General features: G+C 44.1%; 1 protein-coding gene and 3 non-coding genes across 7 annotated transcripts; all 4 read left to right on the forward strand.

Annotated features, from left to right (window-relative positions):
• The first annotated feature begins 2,446 nt into the window (after nucleotides 1-2,446).
• On the forward strand, nucleotides 2,447-5,580 carry LOC123131885 (gamma-glutamylcyclotransferase 2-2). Of its 4 annotated transcripts, none has more exons than XM_044551591.1 (9): nucleotides 2,447-2,801; nucleotides 2,934-3,084; nucleotides 3,173-3,249; nucleotides 4,252-4,308; nucleotides 4,400-4,456; nucleotides 4,545-4,585; nucleotides 4,661-4,732; nucleotides 4,828-4,907; nucleotides 5,145-5,580. In XM_044551591.1, exons 2-9 carry the CDS (start codon nucleotides 2,976-2,978, stop codon nucleotides 5,306-5,308), a joined length of 657 nt encoding a protein of 218 aa, XP_044407526.1. In that variant the 5' UTR covers nucleotides 2,447-2,801; nucleotides 2,934-2,975; the 3' UTR covers nucleotides 5,309-5,580. The 4 variants fall into 4 exon arrangements, with proteins under 4 accessions (XP_044407526.1, XP_044407524.1, XP_044407525.1 ...); XM_044551589.1 differs by having other exon boundaries at nucleotides 2,448-2,801; nucleotides 2,972-3,084; XM_044551590.1 differs by having other exon boundaries at nucleotides 2,448-2,801; nucleotides 2,975-3,084.
• A 9,558-nt stretch (nucleotides 5,581-15,138) lies between these two features.
• On the forward strand, nucleotides 15,139-15,223 carry LOC123132783 (small nucleolar RNA R12). The gene has a single exon (XR_006465047.1). It is a non-coding gene; the product is annotated as a small nucleolar RNA R12 (small nucleolar RNA).
• A 90-nt stretch (nucleotides 15,224-15,313) lies between these two features.
• On the forward strand, nucleotides 15,314-15,393 carry LOC123132782 (small nucleolar RNA R12). The gene has a single exon (XR_006465046.1). It is a non-coding gene; the product is annotated as a small nucleolar RNA R12 (small nucleolar RNA).
• Nucleotides 15,394-15,448: 55 nt separating this feature from the next.
• Nucleotides 15,449-15,535, forward strand: LOC123132729 (small nucleolar RNA SNORD24). Its single transcript, XR_006465000.1, has one exon. It is a non-coding gene; the product is annotated as a small nucleolar RNA SNORD24 (small nucleolar RNA).
• The last annotated feature ends 7,624 nt before the right edge of the window (nucleotides 15,536-23,159 follow it).

Consider the following 23,159-nt stretch of genomic DNA (forward strand, 5'->3'; position numbering starts at 1 on the left):
ACAGAACTTCATTGCCCCTGCTTTTACAGTGTAATACTCCCATATTACAGTGTAATTCTCTCATACTACAATGTTGTCTTGGAGCTTATTGTCCAAAATAATACCTCTACTTTTTGTGTCCTTCAAGAATGCGTATCCTTCAGGACAACTCAAGCCCCTCCTCCTCTCCTGTACATGAATGTGAGGTGCTGCGCATGCAAGATCTGAGCCAAATGGCATATTGTAATCTTTTTATTGCTGGTTTTTATGTATGATGTCATGAAGATGTGCATTTGAAATGTTGCTTTGATAGCAAAATTGTATTCCCGTGTACATGCTGCTTTGACAGCAAAATTAAGAAAATTTCTCAACAATATATATGGGCAAAATTGTATTCCTTTGTACTGCGCCTGAAAAGGCTACAGCCAACTGATGATGTTATTAGAACCTGACAACTGGGACCCATCTGACTAGTGTACCCTTCTTTTGGAAAAAAAAAAGAAAAACTAAATTCGTTTAGACAAAAAGGCCACAACCCAACAATAAAAAAGGCTGCAATGTTGGGCTTGGCCCATGAAGCTGATAAAAAATTGATAGAAAAAATACATTAAAAAGGCCGAATTGTTGGGCTAGGCCCATGTAGAAAATCAAATTGGACCAGGCTGAATCTTGTGCCACGTCAGATTGCCACGCTGGATGCCTACGTGGCCTGAGGATGTTGCTAGTGACCAAAACGCCACAGTAGACGTATTTTGGTCATAAACGTCTTCGACCATTCCAGAAGAAAGGTCGTTATAGTCAGTTTATGACGGCCAGCTTTTGACCTTATGTTTTTGTCACAAAAAGGTCATAAATAGAAATTTGTGACCATTCAGTGACCAATAGTGGTGGTCACAAGTTGACATATTTCTTGTAGTGTATCTCGGTCTTTTTATGATAATGAAAATGGTTCAATCAGCGTAAGCCCACCGTAGCACCGTCGGAAAATAAAAACCACAACAAACCCACGGTCCATCCTTGTAGTCTGAAACATTTGTAGTACACCTCACGTTTCATCAAAATCAACCCACTATAATGAAACAAGGTCAAAACGATGGAACTGGACCGTGTGTTATTTTGTAGAAACCAGAGGATACGTGCGTTGCTGCCGGAAATGGTTGATGAAACTTGGGTTGGTAACATGGCGAGTTCATTAAAGTTACTCGGCGGCCGCTGCATGTGATGAGGGAGGCGGAGACGCGGCGCATAAGCGGAATCGTCGTGCAGCGCCAGAGCTAGAGGGTGGCAGGCCCCACTGGTCACTTTGACTAGGGCTTAAATAAAACAAAATATTTCAAAAATATTAATAAGCCAATGACATGTGGGTCCAATATCTAATTTGAATAGTCCTTTTCTTTTTTTCTCTTTTTATTAAAGTTTGGCGTCACGTGTAAGTATGTGAGAGAGAGGGGGTGAGAAAAATGGTATTTTGTTTTTTTAGAGTGGATCCCACCAGTAAATGACACATGAAGACAGGGGCAAAAATGTCAAATAAACGGCTAGATACTAGTCAAATAGCTTTGACTCAATGAAAACAACATTTCTATAAATGCAACTAATGGCAGATGGGCAAATTTGAGCATGCTTTAAAATATGACTAGTGGATTCGAGTTAGGATCACAAACGTAGATGTCTTCTTTTTAATATTTATAAGTGCTTAGTTTTTAGTTCAAAGTTTGCTGTAACCCTGTTTGCGCCACTGCCAATTGAACTTTTGTGCGGACAGTTGGTCTGAGCAGCTACTGCCAAGCAACCACCATGTCGGGTGTTCTCAACGCCCGTCTTCTTGCTCCTATCGCTGCCTAGGGTTTGTGAGGCATGCAATGTAGGTGTGTGTGTGTGTTTGAGAGAGAGGAGTGTGTGGATAGGCTTTGCGAGGAGGAGGACCGACCGTAAAGCCGTGGACTTCTCAATTGCCACGCCGACATGAATGCGAATAGGCGGGCGGCCTATCAGCCAGAGTAAATCACGATGTGTGTCCTACAATGAAGTGAATAGGGTTTATGGGTCAGTTCGGGCATCGAAGTCTGACGTGGCGGTCGTTCGAACTCCTCATAACGTCACTCGATTTAAGGCCAAGCTACGATATTTCAGACGTCTGGACCGGCCTAACTTGATTTGATGACGCGCATTGAAGGCCTAAAAATGTCTAAACCGGCGGATTTACGCATTTGCGGAAGCTTTGGGTTTCTTTAGGGGTATTTGCGGAAGCTTTGGTGATTTATGTTGCTTTGACTCCAAACCAGTTTTGGTGACAAAAAATGGATTTCGGTTCATTGAACCTGGCCATGTGTACCCCTCCTCGTCCCATTAACCCGTCCAGGTCCATCCCATCCGTCGGTCCCCGCTAATAAAACCCTTGCCACCCGCAAGCAGCCGCGTCGGCATCGCGCCCATGCCCATCCCCGTGCCCGCCCGCTGACGCGACGTACACCGCACCAAGAAACCGTCGGACCCTCCGCCGGCCACGGCGGGAGCGACTGCCACGCGCGCGCGGCCTCACGTGCCGCCCACCGCCCGTGACCCTAATCCCCAAACGAGCCCACGACTATCCTCTCCCCTCCTCTCTCGGTATAAGTGCTCCCCCACCACCGCCACCGTCTTCTCCCCCTCCTCTCCGACCCGAAACCCCTATCCGCCCGTCCGTCCCGGGGAGAAGACCGCCGGCGGAGGAGAGGAGACGCGGGCGAGGCAAGAGGAGAGTCAAATCCCCATCCTGCTCCTCCCTCCCGCGCCGCCGACCCCACCCGCGGCATTCTCTCCGGTGCCCCTCCTCCGGCCAGGTGATTTCCTGAACTGAATCCACCTACCCCTGCTTTCTTTTTGGGGATTTTGATTTGGGGGCCGGCGATGTTGACATGACAGTTCCAGCTCGGGGGAATGGCTTCTTTGATTTGGCGTGATCCCCGGCTCAGTTTGTTGTGTCGTCTTCAGGGGAAAAAACGAACATCAGCAGGATGGTGCTGTGGGTATTCGGGTATGGGTCCCTGATCTGGAACCCCGGATTCGACTTCGACGAGAAGATCCTGGGATTCATCAAGGGCTACAAGCGAACGTTTAATCTCGGTATGCTTGGTTTGGAAGCTAATCTGAACCTGTAGCTGTACTTATTGGTCTGAAGATTTCACATCTCAACTCTTTTCTTTCTCCGCAGCTTGCATTGACCATAGAGGCACACCACAGCATCCGGCCAGGACCTGCACCCTTGAATCCGAAGATGAAGCCATATGCGTAAGTTGACTGCAGCATGAATCAAATACCTACAGCACATGATGCTGCATTACTCTGTGGGCACTATATAATACTGTTCTCTAGGAGTGTTGCCATGGCCAACAATAGGCGACATTTCTGAGACTTGTTGCACCTTTAACATGCTTGTGTGGCTTCATGCTTGTTTCGCAGGGCTTCGTTTATTGCAGAGAAATATATGCCCTTTGCTATAGGGTCATATTACTTACAATACCTATCACACTTCCAGTTATAACGTGGTTTTGTTTGGATTGTTGACAAAATATTTACCTTATAAATTCTTTGGTCAGGACTCAGAACAGAGTGTCTTCTGTTTGCATGGTTGCCAATTCTTGGCCATTTCAATCCGTCTTTGCCCACTCCTAGTTCATTTGTTTTGCTAACCTTGGCCAAATCATGGGAAAGAGGACAACCTTGGGCTCAATCCAAATGCATCCTATCTTCTTTCTCATTTGTTCTTCATTGTCAATGATTTTGCTCCATTTCTGTCCAAGCATGAAAACTTGATATTCCCTGAGTCTTGTTTCGTCTTATCCTCCTTGCAAACTTACCCTAATATTGGCTGGTTCCTCACCAATCCACTTTAATGCTGAATGTTTAAATCTGATTCATGTGCAAGTGTTTGTAGACATGCCCAAAGTAGATTCACTGCATTAGAAGTTCTATTCGCCAAATGAGTAGGCCAAAGTGCATAATGCTGTTACAACTACACCCATGGCGTAAAGATGGTACTTTATTTATTATCCAGTACTCAAGTATATCCGCTGTATTAGCAGTTCTATTCACCAAAATGGGGATATCCTTTTCCAAAAAAAAGGGGATATGTATAATATTGTTACCACTGCACCATCGCCATAAAGATTTACTTTTGTTCATTATCCAATATTGATATGGTTTCTTGAATGCCATGACATTGCTCTATCTTTTGGTTTCCTTATTTCTATGGGCTATGGTATTTACATTTACAGCTCATGTCTTTTACAGTGGGGAATTGCTTATTGTGTCAAAGGTGGTCTAGAAAAAGAACGAGAAGCAATGCAGGTGCAGTGATTTTATTTCTTGTTTATTCGCCTGGAAGAAAGATTGGATTTATCATGCTAGAATTAAATTGATAATGTATGAATTTCCACAGTACTTGGAGAGAAGAGAATGCGAGTATGACCAGAAGATCTCTGTGGATTTCTACAAGGTATAAATGCAAGGCGAATATGTTGACATATTTCTCTTTCTTTTTTCTTCAGTACTCTCATTTTCTCTTGTTGAACTCCACTGTTTAGGATGGAAATTCTCTGGAACCAGCTGTGACGGATGTATTAGTGTAAGGGTCGAACTCTACTATTAATTTTTGTTCACATTCCATGTGACTCGCCAAACTCACTTGGTCAATGCACAGTTTCGTATCCACTCCTGATCCTGTTGGCAACAAGTACTATCTTGGCCCTGCTGCTTTGGAGGATATGGCAAGGTGGGCTGTTGAACCCTTCGATCCTCTTTCATGAATACTCTGCTTCACTAAGAGCATTTCTGAATTCCTTTCCAATTGTCTTGTTTACAAAACAGGCAAATTGCTACAGCCAGCGGCCCTAATGGATATAATAGGGACTACCTATTCTCAATGGAGAAGGCACTGTCCAATATAAGTAAGGAATTGTTTCTCATGTTGTCACCCGTCTATTTGCACTCATGTTATTTGATCAAGCATGTAGGATGCACTTGTTCCTCATCTGTCCATTCTGTTTACATTCCAAGGCACGACAGTTTAGTTGTCAGTAGTAGTTTGTTCTGGTTATCTGTCCTCCTTGCATATTAGCAGAACAAAACTGCACTTGAGTCATATCATCAATCCCTTACAAATTGTGCTATGTGGATTTGTTCAGGCCATGAAGACGAGTCGATTATTGTGCTTGCGGATGAGGTGAGGAAGGTGCTGAGCAGGTCGACGGAGAAGAAGGTTACCGGCTCCGACATGCCATTAAAATCGCATACTCCCGTTGTGCACATCCCTGCTCTTCCTGAGGGCACCGTCGTGGTCTCAACATAGCAAGAAGAGCGGCACGGCTGGATCGGCGAAAGAGATGGCATTTTCCTCTGACCACACTCACCCTTGACATTCTCCCATTGAAAGATCTGCGGTTTACTTCAGCTCTGGCACCATTGAGGGTGTGCGCTAATTTTCTTTGGCAAAGGCTGTAGCTTCCAGAGTGCCAGTGCGAAAGCCTGAGACTTGAAAGTGTTATTGCTTCCCTTGTGATACCCTAATAATAAATGCATTTGGCGACTTCTGCGCCGCTGAGGTGCAATGTTTTTACTTCACATGATTCTGTTTCCTAATTCGTTATGAATGTCATTGTCTCTTTTTGAGCAACCGAATGGCCTCTTGGTGCTCCTTCGATTCATATGACAGGGAAAATGGGGAAAATGGAGGATCGGTATGTCCCGCGCACTTGAATCCCATTGATTTGGAGATCTTAGGAATTGGCACAAGTTAGTGTTTGATGGCAGCATTGGGAAATCATAGGATATCGCAAGGGGTCAGACCTCATGAAAAAAATCATATGAAATAGAATAGGGTAAGTACCATAGGAAAGCTCCTAAGGATTGCATTTTTAGGGCCCTGGTACCAGCACTATGCATGATCTATGATGTGTTTGGTTGCCTGCATTACCTGCAACCATACCGAGTTGGGCAAAAAAAAACAAAACGTATTTGGTTGCAAACAGGGAGGCCTTGCTCACATTGGCACGAAGCCCAGAGTGAGCCCGGTTGAGTGCGGTGAAAAAGGGAGGTAGCGCGCTCGCTACGGTGCAAGGGGGAAATTGAGTGAAGACGGCGGGCGATGGAAATCGGCCAAGGCTGGATGGCGCGAAATGTAGCATCTTCGCCCCATTTACTCGGTCACCATTAGCCTTAGGACGAGCACTTCCTCTGTTCCTAGCGTAAGCAGAGGCGGCGACAGCACTCTCCAGCAGCAGCAAGAGCTGCTTCTCCCCTTCCTCTTGGCCACCATCTGGTCGTCCTCGACTCAGCCATGACCCCTTCGCCTTGTCGTGGTCTCCGAAGCCGGTAAGCAACATGGAACACCTCCCTTCTATGTTAGGTTGGTTGTTAGGCTGTTAGGCAAGGTGTAGAATTGGCTTCCCCATTACTCACCACACCATCGATGTCGCCTAAAACGAACGCAGGAAGCTGATAGTTCAGGCAGCATCACTAATAGTTGTGATTTAGGCATGGTTCACCTTGATCCACAAGAGAGTTGTTCATCTTGATGACAAGCCTGTCATTCGCTATGCTTCAATGTTAACCTGGGATCATGAAAGGATAGCGAATTTGAATTACATCTACAACAGCAATTACAGAGGCCCTGTGGATGCTTCGAATGAAAAGAGCACCTTTCACAAGGCTTGTGCAGACCTTCAGAAGCAATGGCAGCTACAAGATAGCATCCACATCAGTGTGGAAAGCAAGTTGCTATGTTCCTCTATTTTGTCGGTCATAACTGAAGGTTCATGGTTATCCACAATACATTCAGGAGATTAATGGAGACCATTTTCAGATACTTCAGGCCAGTGTCAAGTGTTGTATGCTGTTGGGGAACTTAAAGGATAGACGATCACCAACCGGCCGGACTCCTAACAAGATTCGCATTAGCTCAAGATGGTATCCATATCTCAAGGTGAGCACTGACAGTATATAGTTCATGGCCTGACATGCTTGTATTGTTCTGTTATAGTTATAACATCATCTTGTAATGCCATTTCAGAATTGTATTGAGGCAATAGATGATACTCATGTCATTGTTGAATGCCAAGGTCACAATTTGCAACATACAAGGTGAGAAAGTACTACACAAGTCAGAATGTTTTTGCTGTTGTTGACTTCGATCTAAAGTTCACATCTGAGTGAGATGTTGAACATGAGGATCGTTAGAGAAGAAAGAGATACTCACGAGGGGATAAGGATGGAGGGTGGGGCGGCTTGTGGGCCACATGTGCATGTGGCGATGCGGCGCGAGGGTCAGATCCACGCTGATCGCAGGGTCAGCCGGAAGTGAACGATTTCCCGATTATTATTTTTCGATTCTCTATGCTATTTGTTCACACGCATGTGAAGTAGCTAATCTATATCTATACCTCTATACCTAATAATAAAGGGGCTATTGCTTCTTCCGGTACGTCATCAAAATTGCCTCAAATGTTATAAAATACTGCCAACCAATGCCATCTATAAGTGATAAAAAATTATTTATTTTCCATTTTTGTTTTTTCTACTCTGAATAAATTAGGACTTAAAAAAGTTCCACAAATAAAAAAAATGAGAATTTTGAAATAAAATGATTGTGGATTAAAAAATGTTTGTGATTTTATATAAAATGTTTGCTTATTCAAAAAATGTTTTGGAAATCAAAAAAATTCATGATTTTTTAAAAAGTTTTTGTATTAAAAAAGTTAATGAAACAGAACAAAATTCGCCAATTTAAAAAAATGTTCATGAATGGAAAGAAATCCTAAAAATTCAAAAACATCTCGTGACTTATAAAATAGTTTATCATTCATAAATGTTCGCTGATTCAAAAAATGATCATGCATTTCAAAAAATGTTTGTTAAATCAAAAAAATTGTTAATATTCATGAATTTCAAAATTATTCCCCCAGTTTCCAAAGCAATGTTCATCCATTTTACAAATGTTTGCCGATTCAAGAAAATTGTTAAAAATAATGTTCACAATTTTTTAGAAAGTTTGCAAATAGTATAAATGTTCATGAATTCAAAAAATGTTCTTGATTTTAGAAAATGTTTGAAAATTTGTATAAGTGTTCTTGAATTTGAAAAATGTTCACGGTTTCAAATATGTTCACGAGTTCAAAAAAATGATCATGATTTCACGAAATTGGAAGTGCTAGTGTATATCGGTGATGCAGCAAAATGTGATCATGGCTATTGAAGATTATATTTTTTTTCTACAGTTGCAACGCACGGGCCCTTTTGTTAGTACCATTGAAGCTGATTGATCCTTTTTTTGGTGCTGATGAACAAGCACCGTTTGGCAATCTCTTTATTAGCGCTGATTGATCTCTGCATATACAATTGTAAATTTTAATCCAAAATCTGAACTTCTGGTAGGTCTTTTGGTTTGAAACAAAATGGAAGGCTATGATATTGTCCAAATTATGGTAAATATACTACCATGGCCTTTTTTTAGAGGCACTACCATGGCTACAATCCAAGCAACCATCGCTTGCCAATTGATCATGCCAATATTTTTGGCAGGACTAGATGGGGGCTCAGTCCGACTCCGAACAGGCCGTGGAGAGACTGCAAAGAGGGTTTCCAGTTTGTCCACAGAGTTATACCCACAGCCAGATATCTCTCTCGCGGCGGCGCGGGCGCCAGAGTTTTGCCTCGGCCACGCGTTGCAGAGCAGGTGAGCCAACCCCCCCCCCCCCCCCCCCCCCCCAGCACCCTCTGGCATCGCGATTTTCTCCTTTGATGACGGGGCCTGCCTCCACAATCCAGCCAAGGTACTTGTTTTTCGTTGCTGATGCTCCTTAAGTTCTGATCGATTTCTCTCTGCTTTTTCTACAGGACTTTTGGGCATGCATGCCACGGCTTGTTAGTAACGCTCACATTTTCTTTCTTACTGTTTTTGTCATACTCTATTTCCTTACGCTTCTTGCTACCAGCTCGAACAGAGCAGTGCTTTACAAAATTCACTGTCAGTCAGTGTCCATTGTCAATTTCTGTTGCTACGAGTGGGTGGGCTATAAAACGTTAACTCATTCCTCGGCACTAGTTATTTTGTTGTTGAACTGGTTCAGAATCGAATCAAGCTGGTCGACAACAACTTTTTCCTAGTTTGGAGACTTTCCTCGTTACCATGTTCAGATGCTCTGTTTTGGTGCCATGGTGCACTGCCTTCAATGGCCAGACATTTGCTAACAGATCCTTAAAAGATCAATCAGCGTCGGTTGAAACCTGAGTGTCTACTTCTATGCATAAAGCTCTACGAAGTGGTTAGATCTTCCTAGCTAGGGATGAATGAGCTCTGACATGGTACTCCTACCAAGAATGACAGAATGCTAACATCTAGCTCTATGCATGAACATTCGAGAGCATTACCGAGAGAATTATATACATATGATGGCTTAAGCAACACTATACTTTATGATTGATGCACTGCTACTACATTACCCTGCTTCCTTTCATGATTTAGACACTTGCATTATCTCTGACAAGATGTTTAAATCCCTTCTATGTTTATTTCTCAGGGTCTGAAAGAACTCGTACAAAATGAGACGGTGCCCTGCCCCATTGACATAGCTAATAACGCCATTGACGATCACCTAGCCAAGAGGCTCACCGAACTGTGTGGTTCTGAGAACAAATTAGTTGTGGGAAGTGCTGAATATAAAAGAATAATTGAAATGAACCTGGTTAGTGTACTTTGTAAGCTTTCTTGTTGCTTCTTTCTGGGTGAACAGTACTGACCACCACCTGCTTTTTCAGAGAATACCCTGTCTTTATGTTGATGTTCCGGATTGTGAGGTCATAATTTGGAGTCAGATGAATCCCATGCGTGCTTTAATTGGTTTCCCGACAGGAGACATGGCTATTATGCTGCTATATGAAGCGCCTCTGGCATCGCAATTTTCTCTTTTGATGGGGACTACCTCAATGATCCAGCAAAGGTTCTTGTTTTTTCCTTGCAAGATGCTCCTTATGCTTTGGCTGTCATCAATGAAAAATCAAGATCAACTAATCGATTACTCTGCTTTTTCTACAGGACTTTTGAGAATGCTTGCCACCGCTTGTTAGTAACGCTCCCATTTTTTCATCAATGATCCTGCCTCCTTTCATGATTTAGACACTTGCGTTATACTGTATTTGACAAGCTTTTTGATTCTCTTGTGTTCTTATTTCTCAGAGTCTGAAAGAATTCATACGAAATGAGACGGTGCCCTCCCGAGTTGACATAGCTAACAATGCTATTGACGATCACCTGGCCAAGAGGCTCACCGAGTTGTGTGGTTATGGGAAGAAATTAGTTGTAGGGAATGCTGAATATAAAGGAATAATTGAAATGAACCTGGTTAGTATAACTTTATAAGCTTTCTTGTTGCTTGTCTGGGTGAACAATATATTGATCACGATTTGACTTTTCAGGGAATAATCTGCATGTTGATGTTCCGGATTGTGAGATGATAATTTGCAGTCAGAAGAAGCCCATGCATACTTTGTCGCCTAAAAGACTATCAGATCCTACTCAAGATTTAACGTTGTACTTACATCAACATGACATTACTTGCAAGCTTGAGACGGTGAGCTTACCTCTTGTCCTTCCTTATTTCTCACAAGTGGTATTCTCCCTTCTCAATGTTAGTAGTACTTTATTTTCTTTCCTTCTGTTTTCAGCTTCTATAGCAAGCATCAATAAACCTACTCTGGTTATGCAATGCTAGTCTTTCCTGACTTATTGTGTGCTTACAACACTTTATTGTCAATGATTGAAGTTTTTTATAGACACACCATACTCTAAGTTGAAATTTGAGAACCTCAGTTTGTTTTATTCAGCGATGTACCAACTTCTAGAAAATTTTAACCTTTATGTTTCTTTCACTTAAAGCAAATGCTCCTCTTTATCCAGGTTAATGACTCTATTATTAAGGAAGCTCATCGCTTGCATCAAATCGAATTGCGTGAAAAAGAACATTTAAAGTTCTTGCGCCTTCTTCTTAAGGATTTTATGATTGAAGCTGGCATTGACACTGAGAATTGGATTCTAATCCAATTAGCAACAGCTCTGAAGATGATCTGTTACCCTGGAGCATCGTATAGAGTTTACCGCCCTGATAAGGTAAATCATGGTATTTTTAGATGTCTTTCGAGTATGTGCATGCTGGAAGTTATCTTTTTAGCAATGATCTAAAGTGTTTTCCTTTCAGATTTTCTTACATGGCGAATATGCAAAGATGAAGGCCCATGCATCTGGATATGATATAATCTTTTCTAAGATTGATGTCTTGGTTGTCTACGAAGATGTTATTGCTCTCAACTCAGAGAAGTACTTCTTATTGTCCAAATTGGATGTATTTGTCAAGAAGGCTGCAGAAGATTGGAAGAAGGCAAATGCTGTCAGGTTACGCAAAGATCATGCTTCAGGGACTGATTTATGCACTGCCTCCTAATTTTGAAAGAAGCTAGTGCCAATGTTGATCGCGGGCTGGACAGTTGTTACAGACCAAATATCACTTGATGAAATTTGACATGTGAATCTACCTAGCCTTTTCTTTTTGAGTGAATTCACTTTCTTGGATTTTCTTTGGATTTTTGCTGAATGGCCTTTTGGTAAATTGGCAAGCTCTGTCCCCTGGAACCATAAATTTCCTCAAAGACCATTTTGATCCCAAGGATATTCTTAGGGTTTACTTTAAACCCTAATGTCAAAATATTAAAACCCAAATGCCATAAAGTGCATGTGCGCTGTCTCGCTTCAAATTGAGACAAGAATCCACTTGGCGGAGCCCAAGGCAGAGAGGTGATGGTGGGTTTAGACTGTTTTTACATCGCATAAACACTGAGTAATCGTATTCTTCCAACTACACATGAATCAGCTGATGTCAACTCACATAAACCTATTCTTATATTTCAAAAACTCATTACAGTACTTCCAAACCAATTGTCCAAATCAAAATCTGCTTTCACCGTTGTCTTCCTCGCAATGAGATCTTCAAACTAGATCCCATATGGGCACTTTTCAATGAATAATTTCTCAAAACAATTTTACTAGCACGAAATGTATAAGCTTCTCATATGAACATTTTTTATTAGAAACTTTTTATTCAAAGTAATTTTCAAAACAATTTTTCTACCAATAAATTATGGATTATTTTGAATAAAAAGTTTCTAATATGTACTCACTTATGTATCATAAAATTACCACTAAAACCCACCTTTATAATTTGGATGGCACAAATCGTAATGTTTGGAACAAACAACACTATGTCGTGATAAGCAAGTTTGTATTACATACATGCTTTCATGTCACAAAATGATAAGTCGGCCATCTAGTTATGAATTATTGTTGGGCCAAAAAAGCAAGTTTCTATTTATACGGTTGCTTCCATATAATTGAATATATTCTGTGCAAATTTGAAGGCATGTATGCACTAATAGTGTAAGAACCTTTTTTTTACCAAAACTTGAGCAACTATATACATGAACTTGTCCTCTTTTGCACATAATATTCATTATGGATGGTCAAACTACAAGTTTGTGAGAGAAAATCAGGCCACATGACAATGAAAAAGATACACACTTGTTTTCCTAAAAATATCGGCGCATAGTCTCCAAATAGAAAAAGACGGATTATAGTGGGTATTTTGATGATACACAAGCCACTATACGACTAGGAACATGTTTTGCAACAAAAAAAGTCTCAACTTATTGGCCCAAGCTAGAAAAGCATGTTCATACCACAAAACTTGATTTTTTTGAGTCACTTTTCAAAAATAATTGGTGGAATATGCCCGTAAGGGACCTAGTTCCGAACATCCCATCATGAGAAACACAACTGTGAAAATGGATTTTGATAGTATCAAAATAAAATGGATATTGATTTGGACTCTCGGTTTGGAAGCAGTGCATTTTTTAATGTTTTAAACTCCTCCATGTATATGTGCCGGAGCGGACCCAGCCCTAAAGTTCAATGGGGGCCCAAAGTGAGTGGGGCCACACTTTATCTTGCTAAGGGGCCGAACAGTACATAAAGTGGGCTTCAAAAGCTTGAAAAATAGAAGGTTGGAAGCAGATTGAGCCGCAGATTCGTCTCGCAGTCGGCGCTGCGGTTTTGGGGCTGTGGGGAAGTAGGGGCGGCGGATTTGCTATTGGCCGCTGGTGGGGAAGAGAGCTCGGTTGTGTGAATTTGCTACCAGCGGAAGGTAATATCTCTAGTGGTTTTGGTCTGTTTTGATTTTAGGTGACGACTGATATGTTAGATTAAATTGCGTATTTATTTTTTAGATGAATAATTATTAGAGGTTGTCGTCATCGTTCGAGTCGGCTGATTCTGACATAGAGGATATGCTATTTGACGACGATGTCGATCACCTCGTCTCATTGCATCTCGTCCAAAAAATTGAGGCCGGCAAGAAGAGAAAGCGCCAAGGATCGACAATTGGCCATCTTTACAATTCATGCAACTTAGATCCCAACCATACCATGTTCATGAAAGATTACTTTGATGAGGTAGTACCAACTTATCTGGCTCACCTCTTCCATAGGTGTTATCGAAGGCATAGATCTCTTTTTTGTTCGCATTGTAGAAGTTTGCAAGCAAAATTGTGTTTTTTCACTCGCTGGAGGAATGGCGCCAGTTTGCTTGGGTTTAGTTAATACGAAAAGATTTGGCGACAACGAGAGTGAAAGCATATGGCATTCTGGTTGATTATACTGATGAATATCTTTGCGTTGGAGAAGATACCGCGCTCAAATGCGTGTGGGTGTTTGCTAAGGTTTTGATCCGGGTTTTTGGTCCCGAGTATCTCCGAGCTCCCAATGAGGAGGACACAAAGAAGTTGATGACGATGAATGAAGCAATAGGATGGCCAGGCATGCTTGGGGGTGTGGATTGCATGCATTGGAGGTGGAAGAACTGCCCTACGGCTATAAACGTGATCCCACTATTGTACTCGAGGCTGTGGCTCCACACGACTTGGATTTGGCATTGCTTTCTTTGGATTACCGGGTTCTCTTAAAGATGTAATTGTATTGTAGATATAACATCTTTTTGTTCGGCTTGCTAGTGGAGATGCTCCGGCTTGCAACTACATTATTAATGAACATGACTATATCATAGGGTATTATTTTGTCGGTGATATCTATCCTTCCTTCATGGTCAACATTTATGAAACCATCAGTAGCCAAAAAAGCAAGAAGCAAACTATTTATCTCCAAGCACAAGAAGCATGCCGAAAGAATATTGAGAAGGCATTTGGTGTGTTGCAAGCTCGGTTTTGTCATTGTTTTTCTGACATAAGAAATCCGTCTCAAATATCATGATTGTGTGTGTAATTCTGCACAACATGATTATCGATGATGAGAGGGATCTAAACTTAAGCGTTTGTATGACAATATTGATAGCTTTGTTTTTTGAGGGTCAATAATATTGATAGATTTTTCTTTGAGACAACATAATATTGTTAGTTTTTTTTTCTTTTGAGTTTGACATAATATTGATAGTTTTTTTTGAGGGGTTGATAGTTGTTTTTTGAGACCTCATAATATTGATACCCATGTCAAGCCCAACAGAACCTGAATCGGATACTCGCATTTCTGGATCGTCACGGGCCACCAACCTCGGTCCAGCCTTTCATGGGCCGTAGGCCATGTACACATCCACCACGAGTCCAAACCCTAGCCCGTTAGTACCCACAACAGCAACCAGCCAGGACGGCTACAAATACCGGATCCCCGAACTCCCTTTCTTCCACCGCCGCCGGCAGCCAATCTCATCACTCCCGTCCCCGATCTAGGGTTTGTTCCTCGTTTTGAGCCTTCTTGATTTTCATTTGCCGTGCTTCATCGTTTATTCCTCTCCGACGTTGATCTGCTTTTCCTGTCTCGTTCGTCTGTTCTTGGCCTAAAATTGCAATTGTTCGCTGCCAATCTGCGGCGAGGAATCTATCCTTAGGCGAGATCGAACCGGAGGGGAGAGCACTTTCCTAGCTCTCCCCGTCTGCTTTTTAAGCTCCGGCCGTCCTCTGTTCATCCAGGATTTGCCGGTGACAAAGCAGATAAATTTCTCTGCAAATAATATTCTTTTGGTACTGCATCTCTCCGCCTATGTTTGTAGTGTTATTTCGACCAATGGCGTGGCTAGGTGTGACGAATAAAATCATTCGGATTCCCATTGATTTGTGTTAACAAATGTGAGATCTTAAACCAGCTACTTCTGACCTAAGGTCATGCCATAAGCCATCTCTCTGTATCGGTTTTCTAGAGAATTTTCTCTGCTTTCTTGATTTGTTTTGGTGCTATGTCCAATCGTATGGTGAGGATGAAGAAGAAAATCATTCGGATTCCCATTGATAATATAAATATGAGATCTTTAACCAGCTACTTCTGACTCAAATCGTACGATCTACCATCTGGTTGTTTTTGCGGTGCTTGTTCTTGTTTTTCTTGGAGCCAGTGATGTTATCAAAATATTTGCTACTCTTGATGGGGCAATAAGCCCCGTCTGATGACCACAACCACCAAGATCTCTGAGGCCCTGTAGAATCATCTTTGTTATTTTTGTCGATTCTTCGGACAGCTCCACATGAAAATCCTTAGATGCATCTAATCTGGACATTTTTCTACTATAGTTTCAATTGGTTGGCTGTATGAGGTGACAGGGGATTTATATCATCTTAATGATCACCGGTAGCTATAGATTGAGATTCAGGCCCAGTTCTTTTGGCTGATCTCTCAGAATTCTGAGAATTGGAACTCCTAAACAAAATAGGTTTAAGATCCTGAGAGAGTTTGTGGAAATGTTTGATTCTCATCATTCTGGGTGAACCGGCCAAAAGCAGGCCAACTATGCTTTTGGGGCCAGTGTAACCATAATACGGATTGTGGTTTGGGACTGGCCGGACAATGCCGGATTAGATCTGTTCAGACGAACAGTGGCGGTTAACTTTGAAGCAAATAATTTCTGAACTGTACCGAATTTGTTGGTTACATCCTTTCTACGAGGAGAAATGTGTCCGATCATTCCTTATATGAAGCCCTATTAACTTCTTTTTTAAGGAAATCCCATTAACCAAACATTTCTCATAAACAACTCTTATAAAAATAAAAAATGCCTTATTCTGAAGTATGGAGCTTTATAACTTACATTTCTCTAATTTACAAATTTACAATGTGTTCAAAACCAAAAAAGGCTAGTGATCTTATCACTTAAATTGGGCGGATGCCACTACATGCTGCAGGCCCCTTTGCTCGAAGCAGGGGCTTTGGGTACATGGACCTCAAATGGATGTCTGGATTTGAAACTGGCATGCGTTGTGGTCGTCCGGCCGTTGGTGCGTCTAACTAGGCCATCGCATCCTGAATTGTCCTCCTAAAATTTAGCCAAATTTAACTCAAATAGACATGACAAACTAATTTAAAAACCTTTGGCAAGTACAGTCCAGCAAATTCTTAAACAAACCAAAAATGAAAATGACAAAAAAACTAAGCCTGTCCCTGATGTGGCTGCCATTGTCGTCGGTGAGGTCGATGTATGACGGGGGCGTCCATCGGTTTGTTTAATTGTTGTTACTGATAAGGTTGATGTATGGCATTCTCATCATGCGTCAATCCTGATGTCTGCAACCTGTTCGGTAGAATGCCAGTCACGGATAATGAGACGGCCAATCGTTTCATCATGGAAAACATCATCTTTGAAGGCAATGCAGATGTTGCGGCCTTTTATCTTGATGAGAATCAAAGCCAAGACGGCTGAGACCCCTTCATGGCTGGCCAAAAACAAAGGCTCCCTATCAATGTCCACTTCATCTTCTAGGTCATTCTCCTCGGTCATTCTCGGAGGAGAATGACCTAGAAGATGAAATGGACATTGATAGGGAGCCTTTGTTTTTCAAAGACAAGCTCTCCACCCAAGCCAATGCAAATAAGAAGCACCAAAGCATTTAGACAGATATACACACACGATGAGGACAAGCTCCTTTGTTAATGTTGAAGGGACATTGGACAAGACCCCAATTTCAAAGCTGAGCAAAAGACATCAACCTTTTAGCTACGTGTTAATCGCAAATATCATGAATGCAAGAAGTTTGCGCCATACAAGGGGTGTCCCTCTTAAAGCGTTGGAGGGTAATACAACAAGAATGCAACAAGTTTTGAGATACGTCTCGTTAGTGGCCTTGGCATTAAGGACATGGTATACATGTGCCCATCTTGGTCTCCTTTGTTTCATGCTTGCTTGTCTCCTTGCTTGTCAATTTGCCCATATGCTTGCTTGCCCATATGCCATTAGCCCATATGCTTGCATGCTCTTCATTTGTAGGCATTCCAAACGCCTAACATGGGTACAAGTCGCTCAAGTTCACCCGTTGTTGGATGGTCATCAACGGGGACGAGAAGCTCAAGGCACAATATGCCGCCCTCCGGGCGTGTGGAAGGAAGGAAGCCGTCGAAGAGGGCAAGGAAGAGAAGCCGCGGCCAAGGGGAAAGACCATGTCTAAGATGTGTGCCAGCCGCTGCCATATGCGCCAATATGAATTGTATGGTGTTTTTTTAAGGCTGGCATGTATGCCGGCCGCTGGTATGGCACTGACATGAGCTCTGGACGTAAATTGGCTCGGTCGGTTGGACGCATGGCCAACCCAAACACAGGAGGGGGTGAACGAGCTGATCCAACGAACAAAAAGTGAACAAAGTATTATTAATAAAACCGCCATCCTCTTAATAATAAAAATGCAATGCCGCTAAAATCATAATGGCACACTCTTAATAAATATAACTACCATTTGAGAATTTGAGAAAGTAAAAAAAAATCCAAAAATGCCATGAATAATCGATAACATTTCCTAAAAGCTTGCCGGGGGGGCGTGGCATTGCAAAGAGACCTATCATGGTACCTATTAACATTTTTCTAGATGTTTAGATTCATACCTATTAAATTTATCATGAAAAATGTTTTTTTTCTAATAAAAGGGAATTTAGCTTCAAAGGATATACATTTTTGCATGTGTACACAGAACCTGCTTCCGTCCAAATGGTAAAGCCTGCGCACCCCTCCGCAGGACGTCTTCAGTTTTGAGTCTTCTTGCCCTCAAGATTTTTGACAGATAACGTTTTTGTTAAGAGAAACGTTTCGGGATGGCACGCCGGCTGAAATTTCAGCCGGTCGCTTTGGTGGCCACGCATCGCACTGCGTCCCTTACCTTATCTTTTCCCCACACCACACCACATCCAAAATTTATCCTTTCTCACTTTCCTACCTCGTCGCCGCCCAATCTTCTCGGCTCTTCTCCCCGACCTCTCCTACATCAAGCTCCATGGGCTCTCCGGCGAACACGCCATGCTGCTGATGTGAGGATAAGCCATGGCCTGCGAGCTCATAGAATTAGGGGTGACCATGGCCTGTGAGCTCTCACTGCAAAATACAGCGGGGGCGGCGAGCGATCCCATGGCTGGTGCTGCAAACGAGGTGGCTGCCGGCGGATTGGACGGCGAGGTCGTTGGTGTCGCGCTTTCCCCCACCAGCCCCGCCCTCTCCCCTTAGCGGTGCCGCCGGACGCCCGCACTGTGAGACAACAGCTGAAGCGGCCATGTGGTGTTGCGAGCATCACCAATTGCCGGCGATGTCAACCAGCAGACGCCAGTGAGGGAGATTCGGGCATTTGGTGCTGCAACGGGTGAGTTTTTTGGCTGGAACCAGACCGGCAAAAAGCTGCAATCAATAGCAGTCGACGGTGGAGCACCGTCGACTAAGGCCCTCCGAGGTTACAAACGGCAAGTGTTTTTACTGGAAACGGTAAAAAGAAAACTACATCCACACATGACCGGTGCTGGAACCGCACGACCGTTGAGTCGTTTTGCTGGCACCGGCTGGCTACAACCGGCAAAAGGTTTGCTGGACCCGGCGAGATTATTTCATTTGCAACCGTCGGCATCGACGCATTTTTGCTGGAACCATAATGATTTTTTGCTGGAATAGTTTTGTTTTTGCTACCACAAGTGAAACCCCGTTTTGTTGCCGAGTTTTGCTGCTGCACACGGTGGTGGAAGCCGACGTCAGCGGCGAGCAGAGGCTCCGACAGCGGGGTGCTGCAACACGCCTCGTGCTGGAACCAGCCCATGAAAAGCTGCAAACAACAGAAGCTGGATCATGCATTTTAATTTTGGCTGGAACCAGCGCATTTATTTGATGCAACCGGCTAGTTTGTTTGCTACTTTGAACTCTCTTGAAGTTTGCTGTTGTGGTTGTTTTTGCTGGAACCTTTGTCATTTTTGGCTGGAAGCGGCCATTATTTTTGCTTCAACTGATCATTGGAGATTTTTGTCGTTCAATTTTTTTAATTGAAACATGACGCCGCTAGTTGACGACGGCGAGCCGGATCCGACAACACGATTTTTTTGTTGCGACCATGGGACCTTGGCCTGGAATAGGCAGGCATTAGAGCTGCATCTCAATATCCCATGGTGACGGCGCCCTGGGATCTATTGGCAGCCGTGTTGCCATCTCGGTGATGGGGGCGGGACCTCACTGGTGCTCGCCGGTCAGGGCCATGGTGGGGGCTACACGTTACCCATGGGCACGAGTGTGGGATGGGGGTGGGAGGTGGTGGGGGATGGCGCTATGTGATGACGAGGGGCCGAGGGCCTGTTTTTTTTCTCGCGAGCGGTGTGGGGAAGAAGATGTCACGGGGGAAGGACCAAATCCAACGACGCACAAAGGGGTGAATCGGGTGGCTGTGTTGCGACTGGCCGAAATTTCGGCCGGTGCACCGGCGCCTATCGCTGGCCTTTTGTTAAACATAAATAAGTATTTAGCTATTTATAATAGGAAAAGGTTTATTATCAACCAAATAAAACAAGAGAAGGTAAGCCACGCCGACTGGTGGACACATATCTCTATGCACATGTCAGCGTTCGGTCCAACCTTATCTTCCCGCATGTTCCGATCCGCCACTTATTTCTTCCCCTCCTCTTTCCCATCTCTGCTCGTCACGCCCGGCCACTTCACCCACTGCTACTACGAACTAGAGGAGGAAGGCGACTACACCCCTTGTTGCATCTCCACTGCACAGCTGCACCGCCGCCACGGGCTTTGTCGCAACAGCCTGTCGCTGGCGCACTGTGATCAAGCACCGTACCAAACACCGGTGGTTGCATTGCACTGAAGCTTTTTTTGCAACCGGCCATCGAAGGTGCTGCAATGGAGCTTCAACGGGGCAATGGTGCTGCGTTGGAGCTCCGCCACATGACAGTGGTGCTGTATTGAAGCTTTCGCCGGCGACCGTCAAGGAGTTGCGATGAAGCACCGTCGCGCGGCGGCGACGCTGCAGTGAAGCTTTCATCGGCGCCCGTTGAGGGTTCCGTGATGGAGCATCGTCGCGCCGGTGTTGGCCGCTGCAGTGAAACATCGCTGATGGCCGGCCGGTGCTGCGATGAAGCACCGCCGTGCCAGCGTCAGCTCTGCAGTGAAACATCACTGGCGGTGTCGAGGGCTGCGATGGAGCACGCGCTGCAGGGAAGTGTCGGCGGCGGCCGTCGGTGAAGCATTGATGCGCTTCCGGCGAGGGTGCGGCTCCAGCCGCAAGCCGGGCAGCTTTGCTTCCCACGACGACACGCTTCGATTGCTCCCCCGTTGCAACTTCGATGAGAGGAGGGGACGTCCCCACGATCGAGATGGCGTTGACCGAATCCAACCGTGGACACACACATTAGCAAGCATGCAGCAACAACTAATCATGTGGACACGCACATGTAACCCTGACCTGAACTGGGTTCAAACCATATGTCGGAAATAGTTTGGATGGTTTGGCTTGAAAACGCTAGCAGTTTGGACTGTGGCACTTAAAGTTTGGATTGGTTTGGTTGGTGGGTTGGATTGGGTTTAGTTTGGATTACAAACTATTCCCAGGTTTATTTCTTCTTTGAAAAAAAAGACAATGGTATGCATGTAAAACCTAATGCTTTCCAAAGAAAGAAAATGCATTAGCCAAATAAAGCAGGCAACGAAGTAGCGATGTCCGTAAAGTAGCAAGTGCCCGTTACACCACCACACTACCATTGATCTCCAAATAAACAAATGTATGCTAGGAACAATTCGAAGCTCTGCATAAAAATTTCAAAGGCGAGTCCGACGATGTCTTTACAAACCAATACGTGTCGGCAAATAATACTCCATTATTCGTGAAAAACACCTTGAAATTGGGCAGAATCACACCTAGAGGTGAGCACTAGATCTTGTTCAAGACAAAACGGTCCAAGTGCAAACTGCAAAGACCAACTTTTTCAGTAGTGTCGTCTAATCTCCGTAGCGTTGTACATGTGTTGGAGGCAGGATCGTAGGCTCGAAGCAAGTGTCCTTGTCCATGGAAAAAACAGTAGAATATCAACTTGCCACCATCATGTGTGATCCTCAATGGCATGTAATAATAGGACGAAGGGGCTGCCGGGATCGAGTACGCTTTGATCCAAGAGTCATCAGCACGGAGCCATACGTTGGTGCAGTTGTGATTACTCGTTGCTTGCGTCTCCGATTGAATCACACACAAGAAGCCGTTGAGCTCCGCTATGCGGACCGATTGTGTACCATTCCACCACGCCTCGGGGCTTGATGTTATCGGCGGGCCTTTTATGGCCGGCTTCCACTCTTCGCTCTCGAGGTCAAAGCGAAGTAAGCCGTCATCGTCTAGCTTCCTTGAGACCATGAAGTACATGACCCCATTGGCGGTGACACGAGAGCTTCCATTATTGGTGCGAATTGGGGGCAGCTTCGACCTCCACCACCCCGCGTTGTCTCCTAGAGTGAAGACCTCGAAGGTCTGGTTGTTCACGAGGCGTACCATCTTGTACTCACCGGACGGGATGGCGCGACCGAAACCAAACATGATGTAGAACCCGAACATTTGCATCGGCGAGGAATAGGCGAGCACCTTTCCGGTGGCCGGGTCGATCACGCGAGAGGAAGAAACTTCGGCGACGCCGACGAGCTCATCCGTGCTCGTGGAGAGCAACGTGTGGCCACCTGCGCCCTTGGTCACCGTCACAACATTGCCATCCATGTCCATCAGGCGCAGATCGCGGCCTCCGCCGGCGTGCTCCGAGGAGGAGGTGATGGTGACGAGGAGCGGCGAGGAAGGCCTGATCGGAGATGAGCGCGTGCCACCCCCTTGACGCGCACCGGAAGCGGCACGCGGACTTCACCGGCACCCTGGACAGGACGTCGAAGATGAGCTCCTCCGGCAGCGGTGCGCAAGCGCCCGTGGCAGCCGGCGCGGGCTTGCTGGTCGCCGCAGGAGAGCTGAGACTACCGTGACGGCGACGTTCAGGCGAGTGCCGTGGCATCATGGTGGTGCGGGGCGGTAGACGGGAGGGATTATCGATGGGGGGTGAGGGTTTGATACACCGAGAAGTTTGTTAAGGTCGTTGTGATCTACGTACGTACCTCCAGAATTATTTGAGGTATAAGTGGGTTATACTCCGAGAGCACTAGATTTTGACTTGGACACAGCGGTCCAAGTGCACGCGAACCTCTTTTTACCGGATACGGTACCTACCGGCAAACCATCTGCCGCTCAAATGCGAAGTGATTCGTGCTATAGGGAGGCCCACAGACAATGTATAAATGTGTATACTGCGAGTCTATCTCTTGTATCTTTATTAACAGTTTTGCTAAAGCACATCTAGATGTGCCATAAGTATTGCATATCTAAGTCCTATATCATTGATCTTACGTTAAGATTCGTGTGGATATTTTCTTTTCTTTTTTTCTTTTCCTCTTTGTGCTTGATTCACTCACTTAGATATGCAATAACTAAAGCACATCTAGATGTACCCTAGACACACCCCTTTATTAATAGTCAAATCAATATCCGATGAAAGGGGCCCATATCAGCAATATAGTTATACTTGACGCATGCATGGTCCATTCTCTCTCCTCATTCTCATGTACTGAAGATGCATCACATGTCAGACTAATTCATGCCCTTTATTTTCTCTTTGGCAATTTCATTCATTCATATATTTTAAACTACAACTTGATTTTTAATTTTTTTATATATTTGAACTCCTGATGCCAAGACCTTCAGAAAAAGATCAACCTTGAATACATTCAAACATCTTTTAGTTTCAACATTTCAAATGAGTGAAACATGTTTTGTGGAATACACGAA

Source organism: Triticum aestivum, chromosome 6A (genome assembly GCF_018294505.1).
Source record: "Triticum aestivum cultivar Chinese Spring chromosome 6A, IWGSC CS RefSeq v2.1, whole genome shotgun sequence".
Classification (NCBI taxonomy): Eukaryota; Viridiplantae; Streptophyta; class Magnoliopsida; order Poales; family Poaceae; genus Triticum; species Triticum aestivum.

What these genes read in the sequence shown, in the direction of transcription:
- LOC123131885 (XM_044551591.1), top strand. Translation starts at nt 2,976, where the DNA reads ATGGTGCTGTGGGTATTCGGGTATGGGTCCCTGATCTGGAACCCCGGA. An exon ending in GCTTTGGAGGATATGGCAAG is followed by an intron (nt 4,733 to 4,827) that starts GTGGGCTGTTGA and finishes TTTACAAAACAG; the next exon opens with GCAAATTGCTACAGCCAGCG. An exon ending in GAAGGCACTGTCCAATATAA is followed by an intron (nt 4,908 to 5,144) that starts GTAAGGAATTGT and finishes GGATTTGTTCAG; the next exon opens with GCCATGAAGACGAGTCGATT.